The sequence below is a fragment of the Dendrobates tinctorius genome, unplaced genomic scaffold (genome assembly GCF_039654945.1).
Source record: "Dendrobates tinctorius isolate UK_male_01 unplaced genomic scaffold, ASM3965494v1 ptg000058l, whole genome shotgun sequence".
Lineage (NCBI taxonomy): Eukaryota > Metazoa > Chordata > Amphibia > Anura > Dendrobatidae > Dendrobates > Dendrobates tinctorius.
Window position 1 is genome coordinate 1721347 of NW_027361726.1, and position 20381 is coordinate 1741727.

At 43.7% G+C, this 20381-nt stretch overlaps 1 protein-coding gene across 3 annotated transcripts; it reads right to left on the reverse strand.

Annotated features, from left to right (window-relative positions):
• Nucleotides 1-609: 609 nt before the first annotated feature.
• MAPK1IP1L (mitogen-activated protein kinase 1 interacting protein 1 like) lies at nucleotides 610-19539 on the reverse strand. 3 transcript variants are annotated; one of them, XM_073577924.1, is made up of 4 exons: nucleotides 19371-19539; nucleotides 8837-8864; nucleotides 7365-8519; nucleotides 610-3621 (listed from the first exon to the last, which is right to left on the reverse strand). In XM_073577924.1, exons 2-3 carry the CDS (start codon nucleotides 8858-8860, stop codon nucleotides 7410-7412), a joined length of 1134 nt encoding a protein of 377 aa, XP_073434025.1. In that variant the 5' UTR covers nucleotides 8861-8864; nucleotides 19371-19539; the 3' UTR covers nucleotides 610-3621; nucleotides 7365-7409. The 3 variants fall into 3 exon arrangements, with proteins under 3 accessions (XP_073434025.1, XP_073434027.1, XP_073434028.1); XM_073577926.1 differs by lacking the exon at nucleotides 19371-19539 and adding an exon at nucleotides 19293-19356; XM_073577927.1 differs by lacking the exons at nucleotides 8837-8864; nucleotides 19371-19539 and having other exon boundaries at nucleotides 7365-8513.
• Nucleotides 19540-20381: the final 842 nt, after the last annotated feature.

Here is a 20381-nt window from a genome sequence, read left to right on the forward strand (position 1 = left end):
CGTCAACGCTATGCGTTGAACGGGCTGCTAAAACGTTATGTGAACCTAGCCTTAGTCTAGCACAGTCGATTCAATTATTGACTGCCCAAGTGATGCAATTATCACCTAGGCAATGCTACCGTAAGTAAAGCCTGAAAACATGACCTGTTGGTGGCTATTAAGGACTGGAGCTCCTGCCCGTGCTTCAGTGGTTTCCACTGACATGTTGACTGAGCAGCGGCTTCTCTTCTGCCCTGTTGACGGGGTGTGACTGCCAACGTCAAGCTGATTGATATCCGGCTCCCCGCTGCCTTACTGCAGGGAGCAAGCTCACAATCAGCGTGACATAGGCAGTCACGCCCCCTTGTCAGAACAATCCAAAAGAAGAGCTGCTCTGTTGATATCGAGCAGGTGAATCGCCAGCAGGGGCGGTTTGTGAACACTGAGCCAGCACCTGGTCAAACAGGTAGGTAGTTGCCTCTATTGGCAACTACCTGCCTTAAGTTTTTAGGCCAGATAGGGAAGAAAAAAAAAAAAAAAAAGAAAAAAAAAGTAGCCCTGGACAACCCCTTTAAGGGTTAAGTACCTTTTAATTCCACTCTCATCCCTGTAAATGATGACATGATGTAATTTCATGATGGATTCTTATTCCTTTATTTATATATCTATAGTTGTCAGCGCATTGTCCTTACTGAGTTATTTAGGTGACAGTGCATACGGTAGAATTTCTCAAATCTACAACTATCCCAAAACAGTTATAAAAGAGAAAAAAAATATATATATTATCAAGCTCTAAATCACCCGTGGATAGTTATACACAGCAATATTAAAATGTGTGAACCTCTAACACCACACAATAAATACCTGTTTGTGATAGATGTGAACCTGCCAGTGACCCACAGTTGATCTATGGAGAACTGCTAGAATATATTTCTATAACTTTATGTAGAATGACTAATACCATGCATTGCAACTAAACCAAAATAAATTCATATATATATATATATATATATATATATATATATATAATAAAAAAAGCGCCACACTTATCCATGTGGCTGTGCATGGTAATGTAGCCCTATCATGTAGATGATGCAAAATGAACCATAACCTTGCAATCCAAGCTATGCATCAAACCACTTTACTAAACTTAAAAAAAAAAAATTCTATGTAGATAGGGGTAGCTATGACAGACCTGTGACAAGATGACGAGACCTCCATCACCACTGCCTTCCTTATCAGCCCAAGAAAACCCACTTTTAGGAATCGAAGACCCGTGCCTCTTTCCACCGCACTCGGGTCACATTAAAATTAGACACTAATTCTTCTACAGCCATATAACCACCCCAAAAGCATAATGGTGAAAAACTGACTTTTCCATTGAAGTCAAAGACCTGTAGTGTTTCACATGGTTGTATCAGTGCACTACTGTCCTAGGTAGAATCTGAATGTTATCCTAGATGTCTAATCTTCTTGTTAAAGGGGTTATCTGGGATTTTAAAAAAAAGTTGCCTAGGAGAGAAAAACAAAACAAAAAAAAAACAAAACAAAAAAAAACACCTTTGTCACTAGTGATGAGCGAGCGTGCTGGGATAAGACGTTATTGGGTGCTAATTGAGCATCGGCGTGCTCGAATACTATGCTCAAGTGGCCGCGGCTGTTTGACATCCATAACACATGCAAGGACTCCGTTTGTTAGGCAGCCCCTGCATGTGTTGTGTCTGTCGAACAGCAGCAAGACATGCAGCCGCAGGAATCGAGCGTAGTTTTCTAGCATGCTAGAGATATTCGATTAGCACCTGAGTATGACAACCCCAAAGCACGCTCACTCATCACTAGTTCTCACCCATTAGGGGTATGTACACACAGAGGTTTTTGAGGAAACTAGAGAAATTCTCCAAATAAGCTTGAAACTACTCGAAAACTTGGGAGTTTCCACGCAAGTTTCTGTTCCAAAAAAAAAAAAACAGCAAAAAGCCTGTGTGTGCCTATATCCCAAGAGGGGGTGGTTTCTTCTCTTCCTGCTTTCTGGGGAGGCGTGTGCTCCTGCTTGACTGACAGTTCACACCAGCAGACTCTGTGCACCGCTGCTCCGGACTGCATGCTCTCTGAGGCTGCAGGCGGATAAAGCTTCTTCTCTGCAGCATCAGACAATCAACTCTGGTCGGATGTGGAGTGAACAGAGCGCTCCAGCCAGCGGCACCGCATCACTCACTAAGATCATGGAACCCCTGCTCATGTTCAGACGGCAGGGGTGGCCGATTATGTAGGCACCAAAGACATTAAAAATCCCTCCATTCTTGAAAACAGAGGATTCACTTTCTTATCATCCCAGACAGTCCCTTTAAGGCCGTTTTTTTAAACCCAGTTTCATGGTGTCTGTTTATGAAGGAGCTATGATGGCTATTGCAGATCCTATTTTGCAGCGAGTACTATTTAAAACCAGATCAGACTCAATTAGCTTCCAGCAGCTTTACAGAAATACAAATCCCTTTAATTGGCTTCCATCCATTACTAAATAATCATGAGAATGGAATCTATAAAGGGGATCATTATCAGGATTGTCAAATGTCGTAATCAAATATAAGGAGGGTCCAGGATCCATCACCCGGTAGAAAACATTACACGGACAGCCCGTTAGTGTCAATGGGAACAAGGCAATTCTTTATGTCCCCTGTTGTGGCGCTGTAGAGAAATTCTACACTTATATCTGGGTTTTGTACTAGATCTCTGGGGGTCCCAGCAACAGGACAATCTGTGGTCTGACAATAGTCCCCCTCTAACAAAAAAGGAATCGTATAAAGTAATGTTTTCCTGTAGAGAGAAAATTATTTGATAGTCTTGTTTTTCAAATAATACAAATTTAAAGTGAAAGTGGATAGATCTTACTGAAGATTGTGATTTGTTTTCTGGGTTTTAGTTGATTAAACAGCAGTAAAACATTTGACCAAAGTGAAAAGGGGAATACCTAAATTTTGGTCAAATATCTAAATTAAAGATTTATTATTATTATTTTTTTTTAAATAGTTTATGGACCCCCACCAATACTAAACAACTAAAAATTTGGGGGAATTCTCCTTCAAGCAATCAGAATATTCACTATTAATATAAAAAAAGAGCAAACAGAAAAAGTATACAAAAAAAAAGTAGCTTCAGAAGAATCTTTGTATTCAAACATATATTGCTTGTATCCGTAGAAAAGGAAAAGCCGTCGTTCCGATTCATCAAATAAAACTGTGAAATGTCAGAAATCTTTGGACTCTTTTGGAATTTTTATGACAATCCAGGCCAGCTCCGACAACTTCAGAAAGTGGAAAGAGCTTATCAGGGAGGTGCAACAAATGTATAATAATTTACTCCACAAAAGTGGCATGAATTACGGCAGATGCATAGTCAGGGAGAACGCAGAAACCTAGGAACAAATTTGGCGCAAATTACTAAAGCACACTTTCTCCAGACCAGAGTGCTAAAGGCCAGAATTGATGAATCGGGGAAAATGGTTTATAGTATGAATACAGAGGAGAGTCCACAGCTTCCAAATTTTGGCACACAGGAGAATGGTAATGATCTGATGCAGTCTGATTCATAGCCTCCATTGATTTAGGATTTAAGGGTGAGAGGTTTTCTTCAATACAGGGAAATCTATAAAAGATGAAGAAAAAAAAAAAAAAAAAAAAGTATTAAGTGACATTGACTCAGGAACATTTTTATTTTTGACCTAAAAGCATGTACTGTAGCTTGGATTTAAATAAAGCATCTTTGTAATAGGGTTTCATTAAGAATGTTGGCCTGTTTCTTCATTATTCAAGTATCATGGAACATAGCATGCAAAATAAGATACCAGTGAGCATACCTGATAGAGACCTTAAAGGGGTTGTCTGGCCTTGTGTGCTGTGAGGATTCTCTGGCGCCAACGGTTACTAGACTTATCCAGCCTCACTTCATTCACTTACCCTGAGTGCATCTATCTAGTCGGCACGTGACCGCATGTATGCAAATGACATACTTGATGTCATGTGCCCGCCGCCAAAGAAAGCTCACAGAATGTGGTGCACACAGTGCAAGGAGTCCCAAGTCTGCAGTCCCATACAATAACTACAGACTTGTAGCCTAAGGTCAGACAACCCCTTTAGCCAGGGTTGAACCGGAAGATTCTCCGGTGGGCCCAGGCACTGACACCTGCTGCAATACTGGCCAGCAGCTGCCTAGGGCCCCCACTGCTCCAGGGGCTCCCAGCCAGTGGTGTGTCGCTAACAGCGGCACACCCAGCTGCTATGGGGCCCCTGAGTAAGGGGGGGCCCTCCCAGAGCCCATGGAGCAGCAGCTGGAGACAGGAGCCTGTCACAGCTGCTAAAGAGAAATTAATATTCACGCTTCCCCACACCCCCATAGGCATGGAGAGGAGTGAATACCATTTCACTTTAACAGCGGGCAGTGTTAGCCGCAGGCTGAGGCTAACAATGCCCGCAGGAGTGTACATACCCTGAGGGCAATCGCCGGGGAGGGAGCGATCCCTGCAGCTTAGCAGCAGAGTGTAGCTGCAGGGATCCGATGCCATCCTGCTTGGCACTTCCTGTCTAACACAGCGCAGCTAAATGATGTCATCATTCAGCACGACTGTTTCAGCGTGAAAGCTGCCGGGATGTGCTGCGGCTATGGGGAATGTGCGGAGAGGTGAATGGTGCCATGTGTCTGCCTGCATGCGGTACTTTGTGTGTGTGTGCGCGCGTGTGTGCGCGCGAGTGGTGCGGTACTGTGTGTGTCTATTGAAGATTGGCAATGATGTGGGTGATAGAGCAGTGGTGGGGGAGAAGGCAATGATTGCTGTGGTGGAAAGGGCAATGAAGGTGGTGGTGGAAAGGGCAATGATAGGGCTGGTGGGTGGGAAGGCAATGATGGAGGTGGTGATGAGGACAATGATAGGGTGGAGAGGGACTGCATTATACTTTGAGAGGGCTGCATTATATTCTGTGTGGTGGCTGCATTATTCTCTCAGGGGGCTACATTATATTCTGTGGAGGGGCTGCATTATACCATATGAGGATGCTACATTATATTTTATGGGGGGGGGGCTGCATTATACCTTATAAGGGGGTTGCATTATATTTTGTGGGGTGCTGCATTTTACCCTATGAGGAGGGCTGCATTATATTACATGAGAGAAGCTATATTATATTCTATGAGATGGCTACCCCAACCCCTGCTGCATAATTAAGACGTGTACTACCTTATATTATACCCTGATATTAGTGTGTTTTACCACACAATTGGTGGCCTTGTATTTATTTCTATGTAGCTACATAGTGGGCACCCAAGAATGATTTTCTCTGGTGGGCCAAAGGTGCTCCAGTCTGATGCTACCTTTAGCCCTTAGCATTCTTCTTGTAGACAATTTTCCATGCTGATTTATGACCAGATGAATTTACAACTTTGATGTAGTCATAAATCATACAGGGTCGGTCAGCTCTCCTGTGTGGTGTAGTATACAGAGATGGTGTCCATGCGTTGTAGTATAAACAGTTGTACTCAAAAGCTTACACACCCTGGCAGAATTTTTGCTTTCTTATCTTTCATATTCTCTGAAAAAAATGCTAACACCAAAACTTTTTCTCCACTCATGCTTAGTGTTTGGGTGAAGCCATTATTGTCAAACTTCTGTGTTTTCTCTTTTTAAATCATGACAACCAAAAACATCCAAATGACCCTGATCAAGAGTTCACATACCCTGGTGATTTTGGCCTGATAACATGCTCAGAAGTTGACAAAAATGGGTTTGAATGGCTACTAAAGGTAACATCCTCACCTGTGACCTGTTTGCTTGTTATCAGTGTGTGCATAAAAGCTGAGTGAGTTTCTGGGATCCAGACAGACTCTTGCATCTATCATCCAGCCACTGATGTTTCTGGATTGCGAGTCATGGGGAAAGCAAAAGAATTGTCAATGGATCTACAGGAAAAGGTAGCTGAACTGTAAAAACAGGAAAGGGATATAAAAAGATATCCAAGGAATTGATAATGCCAGTCAGCAGCGTTCAATCTGTAATTAACAAATGGAAAACCAGGGGCTCTGTAAAAACAAAACCATGGTCAGACAGACCAACAAAAATGTTGTCCACAACTACTAGGAAATTTGTTTGGGATGCAAAGAAAAACCCACAAATAACAGCTGAAATACTGGACTCTCTGAAAACTAGTGGTGTGGCTGTTTCAAGAAGAACAATAAGGAGGGACTTGAAGAAAAATGGGCTGCATGGTCGAGTCGCCAGATGAAAGCCATTACTGCGCAAATGCCACAAAGTATCTCGCCTACAATACACAGAACAGCACAGAGACAAGCCTCAAAACTTCTGGAACAAGGTAATTTGTAGTGATGAGACCAAAATTGAACTTTTTGGCCACAACCATAAACGTTACATTTGGAGAAAGGTCAACAAGGCCTATGATGAAATGAATACCATTCCTACTGTAAAGAACGGAGGTGGATCGCTGATGTTTTGGGGATGTGTGAGCTACAAAAGGCACAGGAAACTTGGTCAAAGTTGAAGGAAAGATGAATGCAGCACATTATCAGCAAATACTGGAGGCAAATATGCAATCACCAGCCTGGAAGCTGCGCATGGGACACACTTGGATGTTCCAAGATGACAACGACCCAAAGTACAAGGCAAAGTTGACCTGTCATTGGCTACAGCAGAATAAAATGAAGGTTCTGGAGTGGCCAGCTCAGTCTCCTGACCATTATCATTAAGCCACTCTGGAAAGATCTCAAGCGCACAGTTCATGCTAGACAGCCCAGGAATTTACAGGAACTGGAGGCTTTTTGCCAAGAAGAGTGGGCAGTTTTACCATCTGAGAAAATAAAGAACCTCATCCACAACTGCCACAAAAGACTTCAAGCTATCATTGATGTTTGAAGGGGCAATACACAGTATTAAGAAATGGGGTATATGAACTTTTGATCAGGATCATTTGGATGTTTTGGGTTGTCATTATGATTTAAAAAGAGGTCAGTAGTTTGACAAAATATGGCTTCACCCAACCACTAACCATGAGTGGAGAAAACGTTTTGGTGTTGGTCATTCTCAGAAAAAAGGCCAAGAAAGCAAAAAATCTGCCGGGGTATGTAAACTTTTGCGCACAACTGTAGAGGACGTGTCCTGTGCGGTGCAGTATGTATAGAAGATGCGTCCCGTGCATTGCAGTATATAGAGGAGGTGTCAGCTCTTCACAGGTCCATTTTAGGAGATATTTGCATTTCCCATAGATAAACATTTTGGGATCCTTCCATTGTGCCACTTATAATTCTTACAAGCCACAACATGTAAATTTTGATCTACACTTATTCCTGCAGAACGGAGCACAATGTCCTAAGGATGGTATACTCACTAGATGGATTTCTGGGTCTGGAGGCAGCCACTGGGATAGACAGCTTCATGGATATGATCCTGGATTAGGGTATGATCCAGGGGCTCCAGAAAATGGAGCAGATGGCCCCCACTGACCAGAAGGCACAGTACCCCATGGTACAGATGATGCAGCACCAGGAGTTGGAAATTGACTGGAGGCTGGGTATGGCAAATTTTGGTTTGTTGGATATTGACCACCCTGTGATCCCCATTGATTAGAACCCCAAGACCCACCCTGACCAGGACCTGCAGGACCAGACTGACCATAAGGAGAAGAATAAGGCCCTCCTGCGGAGGGACCTTGTCCTGGAGCACCTGGATAAGGCTGACTTGGTGCTCCAGATGGATTGGAATAGGGGCCAGCAGGCCCTGAAGGATACTGAGCTGCGGGGTATTGCCCAGGTGCATTAGGATATTGCCCAGAGGGAGCCCCTGGTTGTGGCCCAGTGGGCACTCCTGCATAAGGGCCAGTAGGTTGTGAAGAGAATGGTGCATTTGGTGCAGTTGGTTGCTGTCCAGCAGGAGCTCCTGGATATGGCCCAGTAGGTCCTGAAGAATATGGGGCATTTGGTGCAGAAGGCTGTTGTCCAGGTGCAACGCCTGAGTAAGGCCCAGCAGGGCCTGAAGGTGCACTTGGTGCTCCTGGCTGAGGTCCAGATGGGTATGGCTGCGATGGTGCTCCAGCTGGATATGGTTGTGAAGGGGCTCCAGGCTGTGGACCAGATGGATATGGGTGCGTTGGGGCTCCTGGCTGAGGTCCAGATGTATATGGGTGCGTTGGGGCTCCTGGCTGAGGTCCAGATGGATATGGTTGGGAGGGTGCTCCAGGCTGTGGACCAGATGGATATGGTTGTGAGGGTGCTCCAGGCTGTGGACCAGATGGATATGGCTGCGTTGGGGCTCCTGGCTGAGGTCCAGATGGGTATGGGTGCGTTGGTGCAGAAGGCTGAGATCCACCACTAGAATATGGTCCACCCCCTTGACCTTGTCCATAAGGTGTGAAACCAGGGGCAGAAGGAGCACTCGGATTTGCACCCCAAGGGTTTGATCCAGACCAGCCACCAGGTTGGTGACTATTCTTTGGGTTGCTTACTTTCTGAGATTTTCCAGCATTATCCGATAAAGCATCTGCCAACTATACAGAGACATAAGACATAAGAGTTACATAAAGCGACCACCAAGTACAATATCACTACAATCAATGACTTTTTTTTTGGGGTGGGGGAGGTGGTTTTGTTTTTTTTAAGGCCATGTACCAACACCAGCAAACCATTTCTTCAGGGCAATCCTGGATCCCGGACCCCTAATGTTAAAAGAGCTGTATTTGAAATAATACACATTTATTTTGGGGCATTGGGTCACAAAGGCTATAAATGTCAAAAAAGTCAAGAAAGATGGCAACTTCTTTACTAAAGGACGAGAAAATAATTTTCTATCTGCGATTTTACTTACCGAAAAGTCATCTGTTCCAGACATTGTGCTGAAAGACACAAGGAAAAGGGACAAAATATCACTGACAAGTTTTACTCTGATGTTTTACTTTGCAAATAAATATTAAATTACTACTATATCTATATTTTGATACAGGAAAGATGTATATCTTTGTACCGTGTTAGCCAGTAGATAGAAAAATATTCAGGATTGAGAGTCCTCAGTAGTTGATACCTTTTAATGGCTAACTGAAAAGATGGTAACACATTGCAAGCTTTCAAGACTACTCAGGTCTCTTCATCAGGCTAGACTAATACAAAATCTGAAGTCACATATTTATGCACAATACTAGTCTAGCCTGATGAAGAGACCTGAGTAGTCTTGAAAGCTTGCAATGTGTTACCTTTTAATGGCTAACTGAAAAGATGGTATCAACTACTGAGGACTCTCAATCCTGAATATTTTTCTACTATATCTATTTATCTCTTGCAAGAATTAAGAGACCACTGCAAAATTTTCAGGTTGTCTGATTTCTCTTTATAGGGATATTTGAGTAAAATGTAAAATTGCTCTTTTATTCTATAAACTACTGACAAGCAATATTTTTTTTTTTTTTATTTCATAAAATGAGAAATGGTCAAAATAAAAAAAATGCAGTGCTTGCAGACCACATATAATGCTAAGAAAACAAGTTCATAATCATTTAGAAACAACAATACTAGTGCTGTAAGGGTATGTGCACACGCTGCGGATTCCGCAGCAGTTTTAGCTGCGGTGTACAGTACCATTCAAATAAATGGTAAAAAAAAAAAAAAAACACTGTGTAGACGTTGCGGAAAAATCCGCGCGGATTTGCTGCGGTTTTGAAACCGCAGAAAGAATTGACAACAGTAGGTTGAGGTGTACTCTGGTTGGAATTCAACTGACACTGGAATGGAATGGCTGTCAGACATGTAGACAGGGCCGGCGTTAGGAGCAGGTAGCCCAGGCAGCTGCCTAGGGCCCCCCAGCTAGGGGCACATCACACAGCCGCTATGGTGCCCGTGAGGCAGGGGGGCCCACCTACCACCAGCGCCGACTCCCCCCACCGCCGCATTGAACTATACCGGCGTCATAGATGTAACAATGAGAACTGGACTGTGGGGCCACTCTGGGGGGGGCGAGAATCAGGCTGTGCCGTGTACACCATGTGGAGGCTGTGTTATATAATAATATGAGGGGCTACATTATATTCTATGAGGAGGTGGGCTGTATTATATTTATATTCTATGGGGGGGGTTACTGCATCACACTCTGAGGGGGCTACATTATACTATATATGAGGAGAGCTACACTGTATTCTATGTAGGGGCTACATTATCTTCTATGGGGGGGATATGCTCTAAGGGGTGGCTGCATTATACTATAAGAGGGGGGATGCATTATATTCTATGGGGGGGTTACATTATATTGTATGGCGTGGCTGCATTATACTGTATCGAGGACTATGCGGAATACATTATACTATATGAAGAACTATGTGGTGCATTATACTACATGGATGACTGGTGGTGTATTATACTATATGGAGCACTAGGAGGAGTGTATTATACTATATGGAGGATTGAGCAGTGTATTTTAACCCCTTCCTGACATCCGACGTACTATCCCGTCCACGGTACCCGGGCCCGTATGACCGTGGACGGGATAGTACGTCTACCGCGATCAGCGGCGCCCACGTGGTGAGCGCCGCTGATCGCGGCCGGGTGTCAGCTGATTAGCACAGCTGACACCCGGCACTATGTGTCAGGGGCGGTCACGGACCGCCCCCGACACGTTAACCCCTTGCACACCGCGATCAAACATGATCGTGGTGTACCGGGAGTTAAAGGGAAGCATCGGGAGGGAGGGGGCTCCCTCCGTGCTTCCCTGAGCCCCCCACGGCAGCGCAATGTGCAGCGCTGCTGCGGGGGACTCCTATCCTCCAGGCCCCCGAATCCAAGATGGCGACGGGGGCCTTCGGGGACCTGAGGAAGCTGGCTTCCTCAGTGCCTGCAAAGCGCAGGCAAGAGGAAGTCTTCTTCAATGCCTGTGACAGATTGCTGATCTGTCACAGTGATCTGTGATGTGACAGATCAGCGATCTGTCACAGGACAGTGATGTCCCACCTGGGACTGTGTAATAAAGTAAAAAAAAAAAATTAAAAAAAAAATGTAAAAATAAATGTAAAAAAAAAAAAAAAAAAAAAAAAAAAAAAAAATCGCCAAATAAATTAGAAAAAAAATAAAAAAAATATATATATATATATTCCCTCAATAAATCCATTTTTTGGAAAAAAAAAAAAAAATAATAAAAGTACACATATTAGGTATCGCCGCATCCGTAATGACCCGCCCTATAAAACTGTCCCATTAGTTAACCCTTTTAGCGAACCCCTTAAAAAATAAAAATAAAAAACGAAGCAAAAAATAATGATTTATTATCATACCGCCAAACAAAAAGTGTAATAACGCGCAATCAAAGAGACGCATATAAATATCCATGGTACCGCTGAAAACGTCATCTTGTCCCGCAAAAAACGAGCTGCCACACAGCATCATCAGCGAAAAAATAAAAAAGTTATAGCTCGCAGAATAAAGCGATGCAAAAATAATTATTTTTTATATAAAATAGTTTTCATTGCATAAAACCGACAAAAACATAAAAAAAACGACCTAAATGAGGTATCGCTGTAACCGTACTGACCCGAAGAATAAAACCGCTTTATCAATTTTACCGCACGCGGAACGGTGTAAACGCACCCCCCCAAAAGAAATTCATGAAACGCTGGTTTTTGTTCATTCTGCATCCCAAAAATAGGAATAAAAAGCGATCAAAAAATGTCACGTGCCCGAAAATGGTACCAATAAAAACGCCAACTCGTCCCGCAAAAAATAAGACCTCACATGACTCAGTGGGTCAAAATACAGAAAAATTATAGCTCTCAATATGTGGTGATGCAAAAACCATTTTACAATAAAAAGCGTCTTTTAGCGTGTGACAGCCGCCAAACATAAAAACCGCCATAAATAGTAAGTCAAACCCCCCGTTATCACCCCCTTAGTTAGGGAAAAATAATAAAACTAAAAAAAAAAAAGTATTTATCTCCATTTTCCCGTTAGGGTAAGGCTGTGTGCACACGCTGCGGATTAGGTGCAGATTCATCCGCGCGGATTTTGTAAAATCCGCAAGTGAAACCGCAGGTCAAAAGACCTGCGGTTTTACCTGCGGATTGCTCTGCGGTTTTGTCCTGCAGTTTTTAATCTCCTCAATAGAGGAGATGGCAAACCGCAGGAGAATCCGCAGAAAGAATTGACATGTCAATTCTTTCTGCGGATTGAAAACCGCAGATAATCCGCACGGAAAATTCCGCACCGTCTGCACTGCGGTTTTTGATTCCCATAGGGAATCATGGTACTGTACACCGCAGCAGAAACTGCTGCGGGTCCGCAGCAGCCAAAACCGCTGCGGAACCGCAGCAAAATCCGCAGCGTGTGCACACAGCCTTAGGGTTAGGGCTAGGGCTAGGGTTAGGGCTAGGGTTAGGGCTAGGGTTAGGGCTAGGGTTAGGGCTAGGGTTAGGGCTAGGGTTAGGGCTAGGGTTAGGGCTAGGGTTAGGGTTGGAGTTATAATTGGGGGTTTCCACTGTTTGGGCACATCAGGGGCTCTCCAAATGCAACATGGCGTCTGATCTCAATTCCAGCCAATTCTGAGTTGAAAAAGTCAAATGGTGCTCCTTCCCTTCCAAGCTCTGCCATGGGCCCAAACAGTGTTTTACCCCCACATGTAGGGTATCAGCCTACTCAGGACAAATTGCAAAACAATTTTTGGGGTCCAATTTCTCCTGTTACCCTTAGGAAAATAAAAAATTGGGGGCAAAAATATCATTTTTGTGGAAAAAAATGATTTTTTTATTTTCACGTCCGAGTGTTATAAACTTCTGTGAAACACTTGGGGGTTCAAAGTGCTCACCACACATCTAGATAAGTTCCGTGGGGGGTCTAGTGTCCAAAATGGGGTCACTTGTGGGGAGTTTCAATAGTTTAGGTACATCAGGGGCTCTCCAAACGCACATGACACCCGCAGACCATTCCATCAAAGTCTGCATTCCAAAACGTCACTGCTTCCCTTCCGAGCCCCGACGTGTGTCCATACAGTAGTTTTCTCCCACATATGGGGTGTCAGCGTACTCAGGCCAAATTGGACAACAACTTTTGGGGGTCCAATTTCTCCTGTTACCCTTGGGAAAATGAAAAAAATTGGGGACTAATTGATCATGTTTCTGGAAAAAATACGATTTTTTTATTTTCATGCCCTGGCATTATAAACTTCAGTGAAGCCCTTGGGGGTTCAAAGTGCTCACCTCACATCTAGATAAGTTCCTTAGTGGGTCTAGTTTTCAAAATGGGGTTATTTGTGGGGGGTTTCCACTGTTTAGGTACATTAGGGGCTCTCCAAAGGCAACATGACACCCGCAGACCATTCCATCAAAGTCTGCATTCCAAAACGTCACTACTTCCCTTCCGAGCCCCGACGTGTGCCCATACAGTAGTTTTCTCCCACATATGGGGTATCAGCATACTCAGGACAAATTGGACAACAACTTTTGGGGGTCCAATTTCTCCTGGTACCCTTGGGAAAATAAAAAAATGGTGACTAAAAGATCATGTTTGTGGAAAAAATACGAATTATTTATTTTCACGCCCGGGCATTATAAACTTCTGTGAAGCACTGGGGGGGTCAAAGTGCTCACCACACATCTAGATAAGTTCCTTAGGGGGTCTAGTTTCCAAAATGGTGTCATTTGTGGGGGGTTTCCACTGTTTTGGTACATCAGGAGTTTTCCAAACGCGACATGGTGTCCGATCTCAATTCCAGCCAAAAACGTCAAATGGCGCTGCTTCCCTTCCGAGCTCTGCCATGCGCCCAAATAGTGGTTTACCCCCACATGTGGGGTATCAGCGTACTCAGAACAAATTGCACAATAACTTTTATGGTCCTGTTACCCTTGGAAAAATAAGAATTGAGGGTGAAAAGATCATTTTTGTGGAAAAAATATGATTTTTTAATTGTGTGACTTTATGTTATAAACTTCTGTGAAGCCCATGGGGGTTCAAAGTTCTCACCACATATCTAGATAAGTTCCTTAGGGGGGTCTAGTTTCCAAAATGGTGTCATTTGTGGGGGATTTCCACTGTTTTGGTACATCAGGGGTTTTCCAAACGCGACATGGTGTCCGATCTCAATTCCAGCCAAAAACGTCAAATGGCGCTGCTTCCCTTCCGAGCTCTGCCATGCGCCCAAATAGTGGTTTACCCCCACATGTGGGGTATCAGCGTACTCAGGACAAATTGCACAATAACTTTTAGGGTCCTGTTACCCTTGGGAAAATAAAAATTGGGGTGAAAAGATCATTTTTGTGGAAAAAATATTTTTTAATTGTACCGCTGTACGTTATAAACTTCTGTAAAGCCCTTGTGGGTTCAAAGTTCTCACCACATATCTAGATAAGTTCCTTGGGGGGTCTAGTTTCCAAAATGGGGTCACTTGTAGGGGGTTTCCACTGTTTAGGTACATCAGGGACTCTCCAAACGTGACATGGCGTCCGATCTGAATTCCAGCCAATTTTGCATTGAAAAAGTCAAACGGCGCTCCTTCCATTCTGAGCTCTGCCATGCGCCGAAACAGTCGTTCCCCCCCACAAATCAGGTATCAGCGTACTCAGGACAAATTGCACAATAACTTTTGCAGTCCAATTTCTCCTGTTACCCTTGGTAAAATAAAAAAAATTGAACCTGAAGTATTTTTTTTGTGAAAAAAAGTTAGATGTTCATTTCTTTTTAAATATTCCAAAAAATTCCTGTGATGCACCTAATGGGTTAATAAACTTCTTGAATGTGGTTTTGAGCACCTTAAGGGGTTCAGTTTTTAGAATGGTGTCACTTTTGGGTATTTTCTATCATATAGACCCCTCAAAGTGGCTTCAAATGTGATGTGGTCCTAAAAATAAAATGGTGTTGTAAAAATGAGAAATCGCTGGTCAACTTTTAACCCTTATAACTTCCTAACAAAAAAAATTTTGGTTCCAAAATTGTGCTGATGTAAAGTAAACATGTGGGAAATGTTACTTAGCAAGTTTTTTGTGTGGCGTATGTCTGTGATTTAAGGGCATAAAAATTCAAAGTTGGAAAATTGCGAAATTTTCAAAATTTTTGCCAAATTTCCATTTTTTTCACAAATAAACGCAAGTTATTTGAATGAAATTTTACCACTAACATGAAGTACAATATGTCACGAGAAAACAATGTCAGAATCACCGGGATCCATGGAAGACGTTCCAGAGTTATGACCTCATAAAGGTACAGTGGTCAGAATTGTAAAAATTGGCCCGGTCATGAACGTGCAAACCACCCTTGGGGGTGAAGGGGTTAATATATTGAGGACTATGAGGAGTGTATTATATTATATGGAGGACTGAGTAGTGTATTATACTATATGGAGGACTAAGTGTATTTTAATATATGGAGGGCTATGAGGAGTGTATTATACTATATGGGGGACTATGGGGCACATTATATGGAGGACTATGGGGTGTAAACTGCAGATATGCTGCTGATAACATGATACTGTATGGGGACAGATTGATCCATTAATGATTGTTCTGTCCCCATCATTATTTCTCGGACAGTGGAAAGAGGCCGGGAAACAAGTGCTGAACGACTTCTTCAATATTGTCGATCACACTCATTTAGCGGCCTTAACTCAGCGCATGTAAATACAATCGAAATGCTTCTGTGTGATATGCAATATGTTAGCATTTGGGGCCCCATTTTAAACTCTGCCTAGGGCCCCACATATATACACACACCTTTCCACCCATCATCTATAGCCATTAGTTTTCAACCCTAGAATTTACTTCTTTCACCAGTGGTTTGCAAATGTTTGAGTAATTGTTGACAGGTTTGGGTGTAGTTCTGTACATATGTCAAATATTCAGGTCTGTACTAGCGATCTAATCATAAAATGCAGGGACGTCAGTAATAGAACAAACTTGATCGCGTCACCAAGAAAAATTAATAAAAAAACAAACAAAAATGACCACTAGACTTAGTGCTAAGCTTCAAGATGTCACTGCTTCCTTAGCTTTAGGTTCCCCTACGGACACCCTATATAACAATACCTACTGGTTGCTTAAACAGACCATAGATAACATTTTAGGACGACCCAACCAATAGGGGGCACTGCGGTCTATTCAGCACTGGTAGGAGCAAAACCTGTGGGGCAATGGTTAGAATTTGTACACAGGATGAATTGACACGGTAGTGTCCAAACTAGTAATCTTCTTGCATCCCATGAAATGAGTAGGAGGCATTACATGGCTAGAATAAAAGGAAACCACCACCAAGACAAAACTGCATTTAAAGAGAAGGTTCAGATGCAAAAGCTGTCCAAAATGTGAAATGCGTGGCTACTTTCTTCCCAGTACAGAGCCACCCACGTCTAGTTTGTGTGTGGTATTGCCGGTCTCATTCACTCCAATGGAGCTGAACTGCAGTTCCACGCCCAACCTATGGACAGGGGTGGTGCTGTTTTTGGAAGAAATAAGTCCTGGTTTTTCCATCCTTTAATAGAACTGATTCCATTAAGCAGCGCCATGCATGGTTTCTGTGGGTGCCACCTTTTAGATTCAGTCCATATATAGGTGATCAGAAAGAGATTCATGAGTGGCTGCCAAAAGCAAAACCTTGAACTAGAAGAGAATTGGAAAGATGAGGCTAGCAATTATATGCAGATGCACCTCAAACAGCCTGGCCACACAGTGCCCGGGCCAAAAATGGGGGCTAAGTACTGCTCAAAGAAAGAAGAGGCATCATGGTTAAAATAGGCAACATCATGGCTCCTTCCAGCCTGTTTGTCGCCACGCTTAGTGGATCATTTTAAGAGCTTGTCCAGATGACCGTAAAACTTGGTTCTGCCATTTTGCCGGATAGTACTCGTCCCCATGTTATTCTCTGGAGATGGCCACAAGTCTGATTTGTTCCTCAAACCAAAAAAAGCCAGCATGCCCAGGTTGAATCCGATTATCAGACCGCACTCGGTCATATAGATTTATGGGTCCATGGAAGAAATCGTACTGCACTCTAATGACATCCAAGTGCAGTTTGATTTTCACAGTCTGACAGAATAAAGAAGATGAGACTAATCAGACTTATTCTCAGATGAGATCAAAATGGTTGTGTGACCCAAGCCTGATCCACATGAGCCGCCGACTTCATGTCACAATAATATTGCAAGCACACATTCCATCACTAGGGGGAGCCACTGAGAACATGCTGTAAATAGGATATTCTGACTGCTGGGCTCCCCCATTAAACCTGTCTAGGGGTGGGAGGTGCACAGGTCAGCTGGGACTACCAAAGACAAATACAATAAGTTTTCAAGGCAGCTGAGACTTCCAATGCAACGCCATCTGAAGAAGTGTGCCACATCTGGCCATAATAATTTTACTTCTAGAGCACCAACACATTCTGCAATACTTTACAAATCAGGTCGGTCACCACAATCTAACATTTTTTGCCATGGTATGTGCACACGTTTAGTATTTGCAGCACATTTTTTTTGCAGGGAGTTGGCAGGAAAAAATGCTGCATAAAAACCTATTCATTTCAATGAGTGAGAAACGCTGCTAGAATTCACACCGTGGATTTGGGGGGGGGGAAACTGTTTCAAATACTCATTTCTCCATGTTCCCCGTGTCAGCGCAGAGGGCGCAATGACGTCACTACAGCACGGTCTTTGTGCAGCGGAGGCAAGACCGGATCAGCTTAGAGCAAGGATAGGTGAGTATTTGATTAGGTTTTTTTTTTATGAATAGACAAATATGCGGTCCATGGAGGACCATGCGGCGCCCATTAGACGCCACGGAGGACCATGCGGCGCCCATTAGACGCCACGGAGGGCCATGCGGCGCCCATTAGACGCCACGGAGGACCATGCGGCGCCCATTAGACGCCACGGAGGACCATGCGGCGCCCATTAGACGCCACGGAGGACCATGCGGCGCCCATTAGACGCCACGGAGGACCATGCGGCGCCCATTAGACGCCACGGAGGACCATGCGGCGCCCATTAGACGCCACGGAGGACAATATGGTCCTGTCTAAAATGAAAAGTCTGCAGTTATTCTGTGTCTCTGTGTGACTGCAGATTTTGAACCCCCCAGGACACGCACTGGGCGCTCTGAGGATTCGCCGGGTTCTGAGTTATTGTAGAATTTACAGTAGATATCACTCATGTAATGTAAGAAGTGAAATCTTTGGCATTGTACTATACCTACAGTATACATTTCTCTGCTGTATCTGTGCACCATGAGTCATGGTATGTATCATAGGGGCGCATTGCGACTCTCTCACCCGAGGCCCATGAAGACCTGGAGCCGGCCCTGACTGTGCTGATATGGTTAAACATTACTTTTTTTTCCCATGGCAAAGTGGCACTGTGTGAACACGCCTATGTGCCGGAGTAGATTTCGTCTATATTTTCCACCACGTTACATTACATGTGTAGATAAGCGCAATCCACATTATATTTATTTTAGTACGACCCAGTGGAAAAGGCCAAAATGTTTGGGTTTTTTTCAATCCAGAAAACTGGAGTAAACCTATGACTGGCACCCTTTATCTTATAGATCCAGCGCAGTATAGGCCGGACAAAGTCCAGTGGGAGTTTACATTAAGGCTTTTCCAGTCTTTGACCTAGAGATGGCAGGGAGGGGGCCGCTGCGTTCTCTCTAGAGAAAAAGTCAAGTATTGTTGGGAGGAAAACTCTGAGTTCTGACTGGAAATAGACAGGTTCTACCAGACCTGCCTGCTCCGGGCCGCTCACCGCACTGCTTAACCCTTCCAACCCCAGCAATCGAACGATCCATTACATGGGTGGAGTGTTATCACAGATGCCAGCGCGATATCACACAGCTAGCGGCACTCCTTTTATTGCAGTACTACAACTCCCAGCATCTATTGTCTTACGACCTACCAGCTATTTTGTTGGCAGGAGGAGCCCGGCAACAAGACCGCAACATGGTTGCCTGCAGCAGTCAATAATGGGAGTTGTAGTAGAGCCACAGCCATGTTACTCCTGCCCAGTACTACAACCTATTGGGGGTCCTAAAGCCCTTGGAAATATAAAAATTAGCAGGGAAATTGTACACTTGGCTTTAAGCAAAAGTCAGACAGGCAGAGAACAAGAGATATTGTAACCAAGTTATGATTATTAACATCATCTGCAGTGCTAGTCAGGGCAGTAAGTTACCAGACAGCTCGCTGGCAATCGCTTTACGTAAGCCGTCATCGGAGTCCCATTTCCATATACAATGGCAATCGACTGGGTGAACCCCAAAATGTAACCACCGCCCTAGCCTGGAGTACTTATATAAGGCATCGAGACACAGCATTCCCACCAATGTTACGCAGGAGCCTCCATGCATCCACAGGGACAGACTGGATACATTGCACCCCATAACAAGCAGACAGAATACCTCTAGGACAAGCAGGGTCTCCTGGGGTCCGCAGCAGAGAAACTTCAGTGGAGCCTCCCAGGAAGAGGAAGTTCTCTCACCACCCAGCCCAGGTTCAAAGGCTGAAAATCTGAGTCACAACCAACACCCTCTAGTGGATTTCTATGTGATGGGAGGGGAAAGGCTCAGGATCACTGTGACAACTCTGAACTGCTTGCTACATTTATGCTTCAAAGTTTTTGGTAAAAATAAAAAACACCCAACAACTTTGACTAATGCCGCAATCAGACTTCTGTTTTCTACATATTTGTTCTTTTTTATTTTTTGTATGTGGATAGAACACATATCCATTCTAGTCTATGGGGCTCTTACCACGTCCTTGCTTTTTTTGGATCACGTTTTTGCAAAAATTCCGTTTTCGGTTCGACTCAGAGATGAAAATCAACCAATGACGTTGATGGGATTTTTAACATCGTAATGTATAGGGGAAGTTTTGCAATTATTATTATTATGACTTTTTTTTGACAGATGAAAAAAAAAAAATCGCTAATAAAACACTGATGCCAAACATTGAAGAAAACGGCTCTATTGCTTGTGCATGAGAATAGTCACTGACGTCTGAATGAGGCCCGAGTTTAGTTTTGCGAGTCAGTATTGGCCGTTTAACTCTTTAGTGACCAGATACCTCTCAACAGACTTTTTAAAAAAAAAAAAAACATTTTTACACATATGGCTGAAAACGCATAATTTTATTATTTCTTTTTACCAAAGCCACTGCAGTTTCAGAATAATTTCGGGACATGATGCAACATGGCCACAATGCCTTACATGAACCCTTAGTGTACGTGCACACGCTGCGGAATGGGGTGCGGATTTGGCCGCGCAGATTTTGTAAAATCCGCAGGTAAATCTGCAGGTCAAAAGACCTGCGGTTTTACCTGCGGATTGCTCTGCGGTTTTGCCCTGCAGTTTTTCATCTCCACAATGGAGGACATGGCAAACCGCAGCGGAATCCGCAGAAAGAATTGACAT